The sequence below is a fragment of the Trichomycterus rosablanca genome, chromosome 16 (assembly GCF_030014385.1).
Source record: "Trichomycterus rosablanca isolate fTriRos1 chromosome 16, fTriRos1.hap1, whole genome shotgun sequence".
Classification (NCBI taxonomy): domain Eukaryota; kingdom Metazoa; phylum Chordata; class Actinopteri; order Siluriformes; family Trichomycteridae; genus Trichomycterus; species Trichomycterus rosablanca.
In genome coordinates, this window is record NC_086003.1 from 20,693,897 (window position 1) to 20,711,662 (window position 17,766).

General features: G+C 38.2%; 1 protein-coding gene across 2 annotated transcripts in view; it reads right to left on the minus strand.

Annotated features, from left to right (window-relative positions):
* Positions 1 to 17,766, minus strand: part of tenm2b (teneurin transmembrane protein 2b) — a 431,647-nt gene that overhangs the window by 101,553 nt on the left and 312,328 nt on the right. For both annotated transcript variants that reach the window (XM_063011444.1, XM_063011445.1), the window contains one exon: positions 7,673 to 7,898. In XM_063011444.1, the coding sequence (XP_062867514.1) occupies positions 7,673 to 7,898 (226 nt within the window). The remainder of the gene's footprint in view (positions 1 to 7,672; positions 7,899 to 17,766) is intronic.

Here is a 17,766-nt window from a genome sequence, read left to right on the forward strand (position 1 = left end):
ATATAGCTTCCCAGCCCAGACGGATGGCAGAGCTCAGTTTCAAACCAACAAATTCATAATGTCAGCTCTGGTGTGCTAGCATGTTTTACCGCTGTGCCAAATTTTACTTGTATTTTCCTATTGCACTACATGGACGTGTTTGTGTGATGCTTGTAATGTTTGAATAGCTTCTGCAACACTTCAGTTACCTTTGGGGATCAATTAAGTAATCAATCAATTAATTAATCAATCAATCAGTGTGTAGTAAGTTGTAAGCCGCTCTGGATAAAAAGTGTCTGCTAAATGCTGTAAATCTTAATATGAATTTCTGACCCGGCAGATCATATCAAAACTGTCCTATTTTCAAAAAACCCACAGAAGCTTTTTTGTGACTCTATAGTTAGGTACTTCAAGTCAAGTACTCATAGAAGGTCAGGGCAGCTTAAGTGAAGTACAAATGCAAGCAATTAACTCGTTACTGGAAAGATAACACCTTTGACCGCGCCATAGTATCGTCAGTGGGCTCTTTGGTAGAACCCATTGCACTGTTGGTCTTAATACATGGCATGGCTGTATTTTTGCTTTTAAACGCAGAGTCTGGTCCAAATACTTGGACCAGTGTGAAATGTCACTGTTTTGTCTATTTGTCTCATAACATTAAGCAGTTCTTTACTGAAGTTCTGCACTTAGCCCTGCATTCGTTTCCGAACGTAGTGTTGCTGATTTGACAACTTCATTCTCTAACCTCTCCACTGCTCGTAAAGTGGGTCTAGATAAGAGCTATTGCAATTCCACTTGAGAAATAGTGGTGGCACAACACGTCTTCACAATGTTCTGCATAAGTACTAAAGCACCTGCAGTGTTTCCAGAAGAACAGAAAAGCCAAATCTGCTGAGTCTTATCTAAATTCTAATTATTCATTACAGTTGCTAAATGTGTACCGAACGTTGTCTATAAATATGTATGTGCTCAGTCTGAACAGTTCAACTTAGTCCTTTGGTAAACTGCTCCATTCCGAGACAGTAAAATCAGAACCACAATTAAACCGACTTCATTTATCATGTTCTGATTTATTTATTACTGCTGGCTAACAAAGCAAGTGGATGAGCAGTGGCTGAAGTACAGAGAGAGGGGATTAGCATTTTCTTTTCCTTTCCTGGCTTACACTGGGGCACGAGCCTGTTAACACTGTGATATGCCAATGTGAAGAATGAGCAAGAGGTTCAACACCGGGGTTTTAAACAAGCCCACAGGGCCTGAGAGAGAGAGAAGAGAGAGAGAGAGAGAGAGAGAGAGAGAGAGAGAGAGAGAGAGAGAGAGAGAGAGCAAACATTAAAAGAAAGACAAAGTATGACACAAGAAAATAAACAAAAATAAACAAAACAAAACAAATAAAGCAGGGAGGAGAAAAAGTTAAGAAACCAAGAAGTGTGAATGGAAATAGTATAAAATTTTATTAAGAAAAAGAATAAGAAAGGAAGAAAGGAAGGAAGGAGGAAGGGAAGACAGTGAGGGAAGAAAGAAAGGAAGAAGGTAAGGAAGGATGGGTGGAGGGATGGGTGGAGGGAGGGAGGGAGGGAGGAAGGAAAAAGGAGGAAAAGAAAAAAGAAGGAAAGAATGAAGAAAGGAAAGTGGGAGGAAATACAGACAGAAGAAAGGAGGGATGGATGGAGGAATGGGTGGATGGATGGATGGAGGGAGAGAGATAAAACAGAAGGAAAGAAGAAAGGAAGGAGGAAGGGAAGACAGAAGGAAGGAAGGAAGGAGGGATGGATGGAGGGAGTAAGGAAGGGAAGATGAAAGGAAGGAAGGTAGAAAGGAATAAGAAAAAAAGGAGGAAAAGAAAAAAAAGGAAAGAATGAAGGAATAAGGAAGGGAAGACAGAAGGAAGGAAGGAACAAAGTAGGGAAGGAGGAAGGGAAGACAGACAGAAGAAAGAAGGGATGGATGGAGGGAGAGAAAAAAAAGAAGGAAAGAAGGAAGGAAGGAGGAAAGACAGAAAGAAGAAAGGAGGGAAGGAAGGATGGAGGAATGGGTGGATGGAGAGAGGGAGTAAGGAAGGAAGGAAGGAGGAAGAAAAACAATAGGAAAGAAGGAAGGAAGGAGGAAGGGAAGACAGAAGAAAGAAAGGAAGGAAGAAAGTAAGGAGGGATGGACGGATTAATAGATGGATGGAGGAAGGGAGAAAGGAAGGAAAGAAGAAAGAAAAGAGGGATGGAGAAAGGAAGGAGGACGGGAGAACAGAAAGAAGGAAGGATAAAGTAAGGAGGGATGGATGGATGGAGGGAGGGAGGAAGAAAGGATGGAAGAAAAGAAAGAGGGATGGAAGGAGAAATGGAGGGAGGGAGGAAGAAAGGATGAAAGAAAGGAAACAGGGATGGATGGAGGACGGGAAGACAGAGGGAAGGAAGGAGGGATGGATGGAGGAATGGATCGATGGAGAGAGGGAGATAGGAAGGAAGGAAGAAAGAAAAGAGGGATGGGAAAATGGATGGGGGGGGAGAAGAGAAGACAGAAGGAAAGAAGGAAGGAATGAGGAAAGGATAAGGGACAGGAAGAAAATTAGGTAGGAAGGTTGGAAGGCAGGGAATAAAGTAAACTAAATACAAAGCAGGAGAAAGTATGAAATGAAAGAAAGAATATAAAAAATGAATAAAAATTAAAATATACTAGGCAGAAGTTCGCAAGTAGGTAATAAGAAGATAATGAAGTGATAGAACAGTAAAAAAGAGCTAAGAGAAAAAGAGGGAGAAGGTGGTCCTATAAGCTTAAATTATGGAACTTTAGTCGAGTATAGTCGACTCCAGTTCGGAGACACTGCGGGAGTTTTAGCCACGACAAACCTTCTCTAATTGGACTCGGTCTCTCCTGTAGCCCTGCTTTCTCACAGATAAATATAGAGCCAGTGTTACTGCGAGCTGTGAAGCTGAAGGGAATTCCCTGTGCTGCTGCACTCACACTACACACTCCGACACCGGGTTATTAAGGCACGAGCTCATTTAGGTGATGTGCCAGAGAACGGAGGTAAGTCTGTGAAAAGTGTAAAGTCCCTAAAGAAGGAAGGTGGAGGAGAATGTTATTCCAGCTTGGAGAAATTCACATCAAAGAATAAAATAAATCACATTTTTAAACGTATAATACAAAAATAGGTAGGTGAAAATAATGGAAGTGCTTGTTAGCTGGTCTTTACAAAATATAGTGACTGTTAGGAAATTGCAGGATATGAAGGGGTGTCTACCTGCGTGTTAGTGTGTGTATATAACTCCATTTTCCCCCACTAGCTCCATGATGGACAACAAAATAGAGCTGCGGTCAGAAGTCACCCATTCTGCCACCGGGTAAAATGCCACCTTGTGCTTTTGAAAGCTGTGTTAAATTGCCTCTGTAAACACCCAGTGGCAGTAATAAACCCAAATGCTCTGAGAAATGCTGAAGTTGAACTTTTAGCAGGACAGATCCATCTGACAGACTAAGCAATACATAGTATGAGGCAGGTATGAGGTTAAGCCCATACGCACCAATCCTATTCCCCAAGAGCCAATTGATTAATGAGCCAAAACATTAACATCAACCCACAAAATGTGAATGACCAGATGACCATACGATTTGCTGTCAGAATGAGCAGTTGTTCATAGGCAAAAGTGGTCCAAGGAGGGATAATCCACAAACTGCCACAACATTGTTTGGTATTTTTAAGAATCTGTGAGGTTTTTGGGAGGGCTGAGGTAAAGTTTTAATGTTTATGGTATAATTCATCAGTTTTTGATAAATTCCTGAGGCAGCCATGGATGAGCACCCACTTTGGAAATGTATGTTCTGCTGGGAACCATTATGTTAGAAGAGAAACTGTCCAGGATACTAAACAATTATCATTACAGCTACTAAGAAGTCCGCAGTTCCACATGAACCTCTTTATCATTTATTAACGTCTTTGTAAAAAACGTGATCCCTTTCCAGGACTCTCCATATTTGGTATTTGAAGCCATATTAAGCAGTCGAGTGCTGCTTTGCATGCTTGCCATAGAATGACCTATTTTCCAGGCTCCTCCTCTTTCGCCTGAGAGCGAATCAGAAAATCTCTTTATTAGTGAGAGAAAACGTGAGAGAGGTTACGTGACCTAATTTTGTGTGTGTGTGGTTATAGATCCCCTAGTGGAAAGGTTTGTGTCGACAGGGTAGGGGTGCATGGTCATGAGGAGGGTGGGGTAGATAGAGGGACTTGGCTGTGTCCTATATCACAGTGCTTGCTAAATAAAACATCTGAGAGACAGACAATAAGAGTGAGTGAGACAGAAGAAGTGAGAGGGAGAGAGTCAGAGTGGGAGAGCGTAGCTCATAAATACTTTATGTAAGATGTATTTGGGTTTATGTTATAGCAGAGCAGAAGGGAGTAATCCCCTCCTCCACCATCCACCCTCAAAAACGAGTAAGAAATGTAGATTTAAAGCAGGAGAGATGAGGTGCATGAGCGTGAATGAGCTCTGTTTATATACATAGATTTGGGTGTTGTAAAGGGAGATGTGTGTATGTGATAACATTTTGAAAGTGTCAACAACGTCTGAGGTGCTGCAGCGGGTGTAAGTAGCAATTTTGGGGGGTAAAGATACCAGTCTAATACAACAAGTGTTGATTGTTTTTTGAACATTTTGATTAAAGCCGCAAATGTCGACACTGCATTTTAGCAATCACATATTAAACAAAAACGGCGCCCAGGTGGCGCAGCAGGATATTCCCCAGTTCGAAACTCTGCATTGCCACCGGTCGGCTGGCAGTGCCTGCAGCAGACACAGTTCTGCTAGGGCGGGTGACCGGACTATGTAGGCGGGGTCTTTAAACGCTGTGTAAGGACCCTGACTTGAAGATAGAGAGGCGCCTGTGCAGAATGCATGGGTGAAAAAGGGTTCCGCTAAGGGCTGCACGCGGGTCGGAGGACACGTGAGCAGCAATATACCCTCCTTGACCACAAATCGGGGATCCCCCAGTAGCGGAAGACAAATTGACTACGTAAATTGGTAGAAAATGGGAGAAATTGCACAAATTGAATAGAAAAAAATATTAAACAAAAACCTGATGACGTGAGTGTACATTAGTGAGGAATAATTTTTTGTATTTTTAATTTAATACATGCAAAAATGGTTTCTGCCATGCATATACACAGAAAATGTACAATAACATAAAAAATCCCAATTATTTTCTCTATTATGAAAAAAAGGGATAAAAATCATCAATAATTTTCCATTGTTATTAACTTAAATAAGAACAAAATATGTTTTTTTTTTTTCTTGAGTAATTGGTCGCCCCCACATTCACACACGTTCAGGCAGAAAATGCAAAAAAAAAAAAAAAAAAAAAAGAAAGAAAATACAGAAAGAAAAAAAAAAGAACATAAGATAAAACAACAGTTTTATACTGCACCCATTCAATTTATTCTACTATTATTTTTGCTGGGCGGCACAGTGGCACAGTGGGTAGTTCTGTGTTTGCTCCTGTGTCCTTCCACAGTCCAAAATAATGCAGTTAGATGAACTGGAGCTATAAAAAATTGCCAAAAGTGTGAGTGAATGAGAAAATCTTTTTAACAGCGAGATAAAATGTGAGAGGCTGCGTGACTCTTTTCCAGCCTTTCAGACCCACAACAACCCTGACCAGGATAAAGCGATGGTAAAACAGACACAGAATAAATGAATTAATTTTAGATATAAACCCTTATTCATAAATCATAACAAATTCCAATGCACATGCCTATGAGGTTGCTTACAAACAAACGAGGTTGCTTTTTTTTTTTTTTTACAAATGTATCAAAAAGGAAGGTTATTATAAATGTTTAATAATATGCAACAATATATTGTTCACTGATTATATATGAATATTTGGACATATTCTGAAATGCTTTAAAATGTTTTGTTATTATTTTAATATATTTCTTTTCAAAATTGACCATGCAATGCACTAATAACTTCTATTCATTATTTAGTTTAAATTTTTTAAATATTAACATGAATAAAAAAGACCTTTAAAAAACCTTAGCTTTCTTACAAGCTAAAACATGTGGACATATTAGGGTGGATTCATTATTTTAAATAAAATATTTAACCACCCGCCCCATCCCAAAAAACTTCACTTCTTATATCTGTCAAATTAAATCAAGAAAATTGTAATTAATACTGAACATGAAAACTGAAGTGTGCAGCTCTAACACACCAAAAAACATTCCTCTTTCATTCCACAGGAACGTTATATCTGATTAATTAAAACATGTTTGGTGTATAGACTGTAGCTAGCAAAAACAGTCATACCACTTCTAAATAGAGCTTAAGAAAGCATATAGCAGGATTATTATGAAAAATTATATCTGTTATATAATACAGTTGATTTTATGCAGTTTTACTGATAATCAAACAAATGGTTTTCATTCATATGTTAAAAACATATATATAAAATATTGAACTACTCACTGACATTCACATTTTAAGGGGTGGTCATAATGTTTTGGCTTAACAATGTAAATACAATACTTAAATACATTTCTTTTACTGTATTTTTAATTAAATGATAAACTTGAAATATGAAGACAAAATGTTACAATTCCAGCACAAATTTACATTTCTTTTGGTCTTTGTGGTTTCTTAATTTATTTATTATTATTTATTGTACTGTTTAGTTATTTACTGGGTCCAGCCCCACCTGAAAATACTCTAGTACTAAGAAAGGAACACACCCAAATTATTGCGGCAATACGTGTCATGGCAACACATGCTCATTTACTTATTTGAATCTAGGGGCGATTTAGTGAGCCAATCCACCTTCTGTTTGTTTTCGGAAGGCAGGAGAAAACGGGAGTAACCAGAGATTAGGTGGGTGTTGGCTCCACTAAAGTTTGGTGAATTTGGTGTACATATAATTTCTTTAAGAATTTAAATGTATTTTATTGATATTTTAATAATACATGTATGTATACAAATTATTTTTTAGATTCAGATAAGATAGTTACTAGTTTATAATAATGTGTACTAATGTATTACAGTTAAATCTCAAACTATTATTACTATATATATTTATTTATTTATTTATTTTTATTGGTATGAATCCTAAAATTCTGTCATTTAAATAAGTTATTATTACAGTAAATAACTTATTTAAATAAATAAAATATAGTATGTCCTTAAAAGTGGAAATGTGTTTATCCCAGTAAAAAATTTGAATAATATTGAACAAAAACATTTATGTATGTTATTTAAATGTGTACACTGTTTAAATCAATTAAATATTAATTAAATATTACATGGACACAACAGTTAAAAAATAAGTGAACTAATAATCATGAAGTGGGGTCATGTATTTAATTATAGAAACTGTGTACACATTCCAATTAAGTAAATTCAAGGACTTTTCCAAGTGTAATATTCAGGCTGCAGTGTGCCTTCATTATGACTAAAAATGCTATTATTTTTATTTCACATTTCTTCAGCTTAAAAAAGCTAGTTATTTAATGTAGAATTCAGGATGTCTAGCTTCTTTTGTTAATTTGTTTCCAAAAACATCTCTCATTATCTCCCCCCTCATCAAGCAGCACATCAGCTGTCAGGAACAGAACGTGAGGGTTATACACATGATCCATTATCTGGTTTTCATGAACAGTAATATAATTTAGGCTGGCAGCAGGATGTGAAAGGGCAGTGAGATGTAAACTGACCGTGTCTCGAGTGGCACGCTGCTGTTGAGAGCCCAGCTTTCCTGAAGCTGAACTGACTCCGGGGTGGAGGGTCCATCACCGGGGGCACCGGCAGACACGTGGCTCTGAGGTGCACGGCGGCTGATGTGGGTACCGCAGTTAAGCGAGTTAGCCGACGACTGGTGGTGGTTGTGCGGAGGGGGCAGAGGAGGCCGCGGGGCGGACTGCCCATGATGACTGGACGGACCTGGAACAAAGAAATATGTATCCAGTTCCAGCACATGTACAGCAGATCGGTTCCCACACAGCTGATAAAAACGGTGCTACTTAAGCCTAGATTCAATTTCTTCAGCTTTTCTTTTTTTAATAGAGCGCAAACGAAGGAAGGTGCAGCAGAAAGAGAGAAGATGTGAAATGTGAGATCAGAAACAGTGGCAGGCTGATCACTGTGAAATGAGATCTTAGCTAATACAAGCTAAACTGTCAGATGGTCGGAGGAAGGAATACATTTCACATTTTCTGATAATAAATTCTAATACACTTATTGCCAGAGCAACTAGTTCAGGAAGCTGGTACAAAAAAAGTAAGGTATGTAATATCAGAAAAATATATATTAATATAGAAAATAATATAGAAAAATGTAGAAATTATTTATTTTAAAAAGAAAATGTAAATATCAAATATAAAATTGTTATAGTAATAAAATTAATATTTATTATATTGTTTATTATTACTATTATTATTATTAAATAAAAAACATGGCTAGCAAATATTAAAAAGTAAATCTTTAATTGTATCTAACATTTGGATTTTTTGCAATCACAGCTACATAAAAAGTGATAATTCAAATGTATTAAATACGTAAACTAAACATGTACAGTATGATTTAATACAGTAAATACAAAAAAATAAGGAAACACAATTACATTAATATTAGAAATCTAAATATATATGTAGAAAAAATGTATAGTGTTTTTAAAACAAGAATTAAATATTAAGAATTTTAAGAATTAAGAAATTATTAAATATTAAAAATTAAATATTGGATGAAATATTCTTAATATTAAAAACTCAACCTCCTTGTATCTCTTTAATTACATGTATTAAAAACTAAAATAATTACATAAATAAATAATTACATAAATAAATAAATACATTTATTAATAATGCATTTGTAGCTGTTTGGATTTTAAAATTCATATACAGTAGTAGGGTTTTCCCTTTCCATTTGCCTTTTTTGTTATTTATTTAAACTGCATTTACTGCTATATAATTAGCTAGTATTATACATAACACAAAAAACCTACATTCACAAAATTTGCATACAAATTTGCATATAAATACAACTTATCTTCAATATTTTGAAGAGCTTAAATAGTTAAAAATACTCACTATTTAAACACGTTTAGTTTTAGTAACGTTTTTAAAACTTATGGCAAAATAAAGACATAAATATTATAACTAAGGATATTTTATGTGGCTTAAAAATGTACTTTGTCTGATAAGTAGAAAAAAAAGAAATACAAATAAAAAAACCCAGAAATGACTACAAATGTACACATTTCATACATGTGGTTTTAAATAAAAATATCCACACCAACTATTCCTGAATCAATGTTGTAAATAACTTTTACCATCTGAATTCATACAGTTTGTGTGTTACTTATCTACAGTGGCTGAAGCCAAGCCAAACAAAATAAATGTGGTTACAGTGGTACAAAGCTCCACAATTATTCTCTATATAAATTGTCCTTCCTACAATGTCTGTACAAAGTCAAACCCATTCAAATTCATCTCCGGCTATTTTCCCAGGAGTCTGGCCGCTGTGAAGAGGGCAAAAGCGAAGGCCTGAAAGCCGTCTTGCATTCAGCGAAAAGAAAAGCAGTGGGGACATGAAAGGAGGGATTGGTGGCCGGGAGAAGATCGGCTACAGTCTGAGGGGCCAGGCTGTGTAATCTTGCCCCTCGCAGCGTGCCAGAGCAGCCAAAACCAGCCTCTCAACAAACGCTGCACAGCACAAAGCTGTGGATGAGAAAGGAACTCTGAGGGAACTCTGCACACCCTGTAACAATAGCCCCAGAAACAATGGATTATATCCCAATGACATGTCCATCAAAGCTGACCCCGGCCCAAGCTACTCTCGACACCCCTCCATTCTACACAAAAGCATTGTGGGATTGCACTTCTAACTGTTCTGTTATCTCTGACCAGGCCTAAATCCCAAGCATCTTTTTTGTTTTTTTCCTACTGAGAGGCTGAAAATTGAAGCGACAGCGACTGAATTGCCTTTGTGGAAACGGCCATCAATAGAAATGCCCGGGCACATGAAGAGAGAGCAGAGCTGGTAGCTTTTTCTTTCACCCAGGAAAAGAGCGCGCCAGGGGCCTCAGTGTGAAGTGGACGGGCTGGCATGGGACAATAGGCGCACTCCTGTGCTTTTTCATCTCGTACCCCCAGGCTCCAATATAGAAGAGCCAAAGTCAGACCAGTAATGCTGAGATTACAGTAATACAGATCCGCTGGCTGCGGTTACTGTTATTATTGCACTACGTCATGTGGAGCTGAGACGCACAGTATCTTGCAATGTAATGTACGTTTCCCGCTGGGTCAGGCACCGACTCACGGGCAGAGGCTCACGGGCGCGTGAAAGGGCAGAAGTGGGCGCTCATTTCCCTCTATAAACAGCTGATATAGTGGCTTAAACCAGCATAATCAACAAGGTGAAGTGACCTTAAGTGCTAAGTAAACACATCCAGGCTTTTTACACTTTACATCCAAGCTGCCGTGAGAATGAAAAAGAATATTTAGATTAAGGGCAGCAAAACAGCACTGTTTATTTAATAATCCAGAGCTGTGAATTCAAACTGTTAACCTAATCTAAAATTTATAAATCTACATTACAAGACTTAATATTTTACTTTTTACTTATACAAATAACACATCATCAAAATACAGTTTCTTTAAATATCTTCTAGTCTGATGTAGAGAATGTGTGGCCAAAGAATGTGTGGCTACCAATGGGGGTGGTAGTTGGGTGGGCAAAAGTCTTAGACCCCTAGTGAACCTGTTTCTATATTTAATTTTTCTATAGATTTACGGTGCCAGCCCACTACTGATGAGTTCCAGGCTTTGAATACCCAGCAGTGGGGATATACACCAATCAGCCATAACATTAAAACCACCTCCTTGTTTCTACACTCACTGTCCATTTTATCAGCTCCACTTACCATATAGGAGCACTTTGAAGTTCTACAATTATCAACTGTAGTCCATCTTTTCTTCAATGGTCAGGACCCCCACAGAGCAGGTATTATTTAGATGGTGGATCATTCTCAGCACTGCAGTGACCCTGACATGGTGGTGGTGTGTTAGTGTTTGTTGTGCTGGAGTTTTTAAATACCGTGTCCACTCACTGTCCACTCTATTAGACACTCCTACCTAGTTGGTCCACCTTGTAGATGTAAAGTCAGAGACGATCACTCATCTATTGCTGCTGTTTGAGTTGGTCATCTTTCAGGCCTTCATCAGTGGTCACAAGACGCTGCCCACAGGGTGCTGTTGGCTGGATATATTTTTGGTTGGTGGACTATACTCAGTCCAGCTGTGACAGTGAGGTGTTTATAAACTCCAGCGGCGCTGCTGTGTCTGATCTAATCATACAACCCAAATAATACCTACTCTGTAGTGGTCCTGTGGGGGTCTTGACCATTGAAGAACAGCATGAGAAGGGCTAACAAAGCATGCAGAGAAACAGATGGACTACAGTCAGTAATTGTAGAACTACAAAGTGCTTCTATATGGTAAGTGAAGCTGATAAAATGGACAGTGAGTGTAGAAACAAGGTGGTTTTAATGTTATGGCTGATCGGTGTAAAATAATAATTCAATTAATGATTTTTAACAGGCACATAAACACATTGAACTTGTACACAAACACCCTTTGTGAAGGCTTTACGTTACATCTTGTAAACCACAGTGGGACCAGATTGCCCCCATTTTTATTAATTAAGTATATTTCATTTTGTGTGTCATTTTGATGTATTGTTTGTGTTGCCTGTGTCGTGGTAAAAATGGGTCATGAACAAAATGTAGGTTGCTTGAAAAAAAGAATAACCCTGGTTTAGTAAATACATTTAGTATAGTAAATAATGCATTGTCTATCTATTATGCATATGGCTACATCAAATTCCCATTCTGACGTTTATGTACATTTTTCAAAGATTCAACACTTTATTTATGGTTTTAGTAATTGAGGATTGAAGGTCTTGCTCAGGGGCCCAATGTGGGCATCTTGGCAGTGATGAGACTTGAACTATCAACCTTCTAATTACTAGTCCTGCACCTTGTAAGGAAAAAAGGACATCTCTCCAAACTTGATGAAAAATGGTCAATCTCTATTACAAGAAGCAGTAGCAAGATACATGGATGTAACTCGGGTTCAGCGGAGCTGGACCAAACACCCAGTAACTGAAGAATACACCATATATACATTATACCGCCTACCATTTAAGCTCTTCCTGTGAAGGATGTGTATTACCAAAAGGAGTGCAGACACGATGAAACTGTCACCTCAGTTCTAAAAGTGTTTTGTCACTTTCATGTCTAGGCCAGTTCCCTCTGTCTGTAATGGTTGTTGATCACTCATTATCATAATTGTATTAAGTTGATTAGAACTTCTGGTTCCCACAGTGAGAGCTGTTGCAACCCTTCCTGCTCTGCTTTGCTTCTGTACGCTAAATAAGCCAAATGGTCTCCCCAACTCTGGGGAGAGACACCCTGGTTTAGACCTTGATTATGATAATAATGCAATTGAATGCAGCTAGGTAAGCCAGACAGCCTTTGGTCCATACTGTAATTCTTACAACCGCCTTAAAAATTAAATTGTTATTCTGTGGCTAACCTTTCCCTCCAGCCAAAACTCTACCAGACTCACTCGTGATGTGCAACGTACAGTCGAGCAATCCGGGTATGAACGTAAGTGTAAGGGTAACATGGCCTGTGCTGTCTCCTTGGCTACTGGTAAACATTTCGGTTCAAATTGTAATTGTCTGTTGTGTCATGCCTTTCATACCCCTTGGGTTGCAACGCCGTTGGATGATATCACAGCCTCTGGTCTTAATAAGGATTACGAATAAGGATTATTATTTTGATGGGTCAATTCCTGAATCACTGCAATATAATATAAAATAATTCCACACAGTCTTCCCAATATTGCACTAATTGTAATACTAGTGGCCCTCTATATGATCCAAAATTTAAGCAGATGTCTTTCAAGGTAGTCCCAATAAAAGGTCAAGGGTGCCTGTGTTCTCGAGGAAACCCAGAAGACCCCTTCCTGGGCAATACCATTTGTGAAATAAATGTCTACATGAATGACCCTAGTTTAACTGATAATTGCAATAAAAAATTGTACTGCTTCTACTACGGCCTGCATTGAACTCTCCAATGCTAAAGCTTCAACTTCTGTCCTTTGGGTTTGTGGTAGCACTGCCTATACTAGTCTTCCTACAGAGGTTCAACAATTCCCGTGGCGTGGGTGCTGCACCCCAGCCCTAACCATTCCTACTGTCACAATATATACACAATACACAAATAAACATGAGTGGACTTATTGATTGATCTAAACCCTTTATTTTTTTTAAAGCAATAAGTTGTTTAGTCACTTTTTAACTTAATGTTTCTTTACCCATGGATGACCAATTTGAATACTGGTCTCTGCTTACATTACAACAGAGTAATAAATGTCACGTGCAAGCAGAAACTCAAAGCAAAGCATAACACAAAAGAAACTCAAAAAGAAATGTGTGCACCATCAAAATCAGCCATAATCAAAACCTGCGTATATTTTTCTGTTTGAACTGGTCAGTTTGTGTGGGGATTTTAAAGTTTGAATAATGTAAGCAGGTAAGTGCTCTCATGCTGAATGAAAAAAACACCAGCAGTATAAAATATTTCAAGTAATAAATAACTGTTACAGCATAATTGTGCATAATGGCTAAAAAACCAGTTGCCTTTTACTTTGGATTCAGCGCTTTATTTAATTTGACTAAAACAGGCAAGTTTGTTTTCATTTAGAAACGTACAAATCCAGTAGAGGCACAGCGGAGCAGCTTGAGTACTCGCCACACATTGCTGCCTTTAAACTTGTTTTACCTGTGTCCATGTGTGTTTAGTCTGAGTACTACAGCTTCCGTATACATCCCAGAACAAGCAGAAGGTAAACCAGTGGCTTTAATTGCACCTAGACATGAATGTAAGAGTAAATGTTCTAGTGTATATATAGTATATAGTATATATATATATATATATATATATATATATATATATATATATATATATATATATATATATATATATATATATATATATACTATATATATATATATATATATATATATATATATATACTATATATATATATATATATATATATATATATACAGTATATATATATATATATATACTGATCAGCCATAACATTAAAACCACCTCCTTGTTTCTACACTCACTGTCCATTTTATCAGCTTCTCTTACCATATAGAAGCACTTTATAGTTCTACATTTACTGACTGTAGTCCATCTGTTTCTCTGCATGCTTTGTTAGCCTCCTTTCGTGCTGTTCTTCAATGGTCAGGACTCTCCCATGACCACCACAGAGCAGGTATTATTTAGGTGGTGGATCATTCTCAGCACTGCAGTGACACTGACATGGTGGTGGTGTGTTAGTGTGTGTTGTGCTGGTATGAGTGGATCAGACACAGCAATGCTGATGGAGTTTTTAAACACCTCACTGTCACTGCTGGACTGAGAATAGTCCACCAACCAAAAATATCCAGCCAACAGCGTCCCATGGGCAGCATCCTGTGACCACGGATGAAGGTCTAGAAGATGACCAACTCAAACAGCAGTAATAGATGAGTGATCGTCTCTGACTTTACATCTACAAGGTGGACCAACTAGGTAGGAGTGTCTAAAAGAGTGGACAGTGAGTGGACACGATATTTAAAAAACTCCAGCAGTGCTGCTGTGTCTTATCCACTCATACCAGCACAACACACACTAACACACCACCACCATGTCAGTGTCACTGCAGTGCTGAGAATGATCCACCACCTAAATAATACCTGCTCTGTGGTGCTCCTGTGGTGTTACTGACAATACAAAACTGACCTAGGTGTGAGCGTGTGTCTGCCCTGTGATGGACTGGCAACCTATCCGGGGTGTTTCCTGCCTTTCGCCCAGTAAACTGGACCCACCAAAACCTTGAATAGAATAAAGCGGTAGTACAACAGACAATGAATGACCGAATATATGAATGAAACATCTGTGCAGCCTCTCAGTGTTCAGTCACCAACCTTCAGTTATCTGTACCAGTTCTTCTCTCTCTCATTCTTTCCTGTGTTGCTTTCTTTCACAGCTTTCCGTTCCCCACCATTTAACCCCGTTTATGAATAATTGAGTTTTGACTCAGTGAGCGAACGGCAGGAGCTGACAAAATACTCCGCGAGTGGCACAAAGAGGCCAATACGCTGCTGGAACGGAAAAAGCCAATTTTTACCTCGACAGTCATTTTCGACACTTGAAGCTACTTTTCATTAGAGTGATAATAAAGAGAGACATTTACAATTAAGGCTCATCAATAAAAACGGCACAAACATTAAGAAAACACAGAGGAGAAATTATCATTACATCAGAAATGATAAACAAGTTTACAGGACACAGTTTCCATCCCAACCTACTCATGCTAATTTACTTGTGTTGTTTTAAAGACTGTGGAAAATCCATGGTGGGTTGCAAATGATTTATTAAAAATAATTATACAAATGAAAAATACGCTAAGTGGCCAAAACTATGTGGACACCCTTTCTACTTATTTTTTAAAAACAATTACATGCTTTCAGCTTTGTGACAGTTTGGGGGAGGAACTGTTTCAGACCTGTTCCAGCATGACTGTGTCCCTCTGTACGAATCAAGGACCATTATAATAATGACATAGTTTGAGGAGTTACATATGATCCTGCATGTGTAGCAGGTGTTGCCTAGTGGTTAAGGTACTGGACTGATAAGCAGAAGGTCGCTGGTTCAAACCTCACCACTGCCAGGTTGCCACCGTTGGGCCCTTAAGCAAGGCCCTTAACCCTCAATTGCTTAGACTGTATACTGTAATTCGCTTCGGATGAAAGTGTCTACTAAATGCCAAAAATGTAAATGCATGTGTGCCTAATGGGCACAAATTCCCAAAGATAAACTCCAAAATCTTCCCAGATGAGCAGACGCTCTTACAGTCAGAACGTGCAACTTATTAACAGGGCAGTTGTAGCTTACTGGTTAAGGTACTTGACTAGTAAGCAAAAGGTTGCTGGTTCAAAATCCCACCACTGCCAGGTTGCCACTGTTGGGCCCTTGAGCAAAACCCTTAACCCTCAAGACTGTATACTGTAAGTCGCTTTGGATGAAAGCGTCTACTGAATGCTTAAAATGTAAATGTACTATCAGGTGTCCACATGCTTTCAGCCATAGAGTGCACATGCAGGGTGGCACAGTGCCATTGTGCCACATAGCAACAGGGTTCAAGTCAACAAAAGTGTTTGATCCCTTTTGATTCACCCTAATTTTGCATCTGATAGATGAAAAAAAAAAAAAAAAAAAAAAAAAAATCTGTCATGTATGTAAGTATCTAGCATTTATATAGAACCTAAAGTTCTCTTCACTTCTGAGTCTTTGGTTAGCAGAATAACATCTGAATGATCAGCACTGACCAGTGTAAATTCCTGCCTTGGCCCCAGTGTTCCCAGGATCCAACGTAATTTAGATTATTGTCATCATTTTTTTGTCTTCTAGTGTAATAATATTCCTCACTGCTTGAGTACTGGGGGTTCGAATCCCGGGCTGGACTCACAAATAAAGTAAGTGCATTGCATTACGTGAACCTAGCCATTGTGGGGGACACCTTGTGCACCCCTAGTGCCTGTGCCACACCCGGATAAATAGGAGGGTTGCATCAGGAAGGGGAAAAGACATTAAAAAATGTGCTAAATCAAATATGTGGATTAATGATTTTCTAAAGCTGTGGACCCGCATGTGTTTCTACAGACACGAATCCTGAACGTATGATAATCACACAATCGTTTCTAGCGCTCCGTCTTTCATGTTCAGAGAACACAACATAAAGAACGAGCGCTGCCTGTTTCATTAATGTGGAATGTAAACTTTTTAACTCTGCACAGCTGTCAAAGAAAAGTAAAACAGTGCAAAGAGTCAAATGTATGAAGGAAGAAAAAAGGCTAAAACAGTTAGCGGTGCGGGGGCAGAGGTGGGACGCAGGAGGCAGAGGAGAAGCGACGTTACATCTTCGCGGGGTGCCGTGCCGCCTCTGCCACTCGACCATGGCAAAATTACCGTCAGTAGGCTAAGCTCCGCTAGGCTACAGGGCCTCGGCATGACAGGGATTAAAATAAATTGCTCAACATGAGCGGTGGGAACCTTGGAAAAACAATACGAGTAAAAGCATAAATGTCAATTTGGAATGATAAAAGACACAATTTAAATGTGGCAGCAGGAGCCTGGAGACAGCCGAGGTAATGGAGCTGGTTGCTCCGCTACTGACTCATACTGCTTACTGAAAGAGAGAGAGAGAGAGAGAGAGAGAGAGAGAGAGAGAGAGAGATGAGATAGTTAGGAAGGTGCTTACCTTCACTCATTCTTTTATCTATCCACTAGATCAGAGAATGGACCAGGATATTTTGCCCAATTGAACAGTTTACTGGAAAAAATTAAGCGACAAGTGATCGATCGGCTACAAACCGGAAACAGACTAATATGATAAAGTCTGTATTTGTATTTTAGTATGAAGGTGCGATCAGAACTACACCAATCTGCAACATAATATATGATCAGCTTCAAAATCATACCTTCTAATTTTTGTGTGTGTATAATGAGAGTGAGGGATTTTTTTATGTTTTGGAATTTATATTGATGAATATATTCCTATTTATTGGTATATTTATAAATTATTTATTTTATATATTTAATATAATATCTAACATAATTTTTTGTAAATTTATATATAAATGTATGTATATTATGTTATATATGATATATTTGTATTTATTAAAT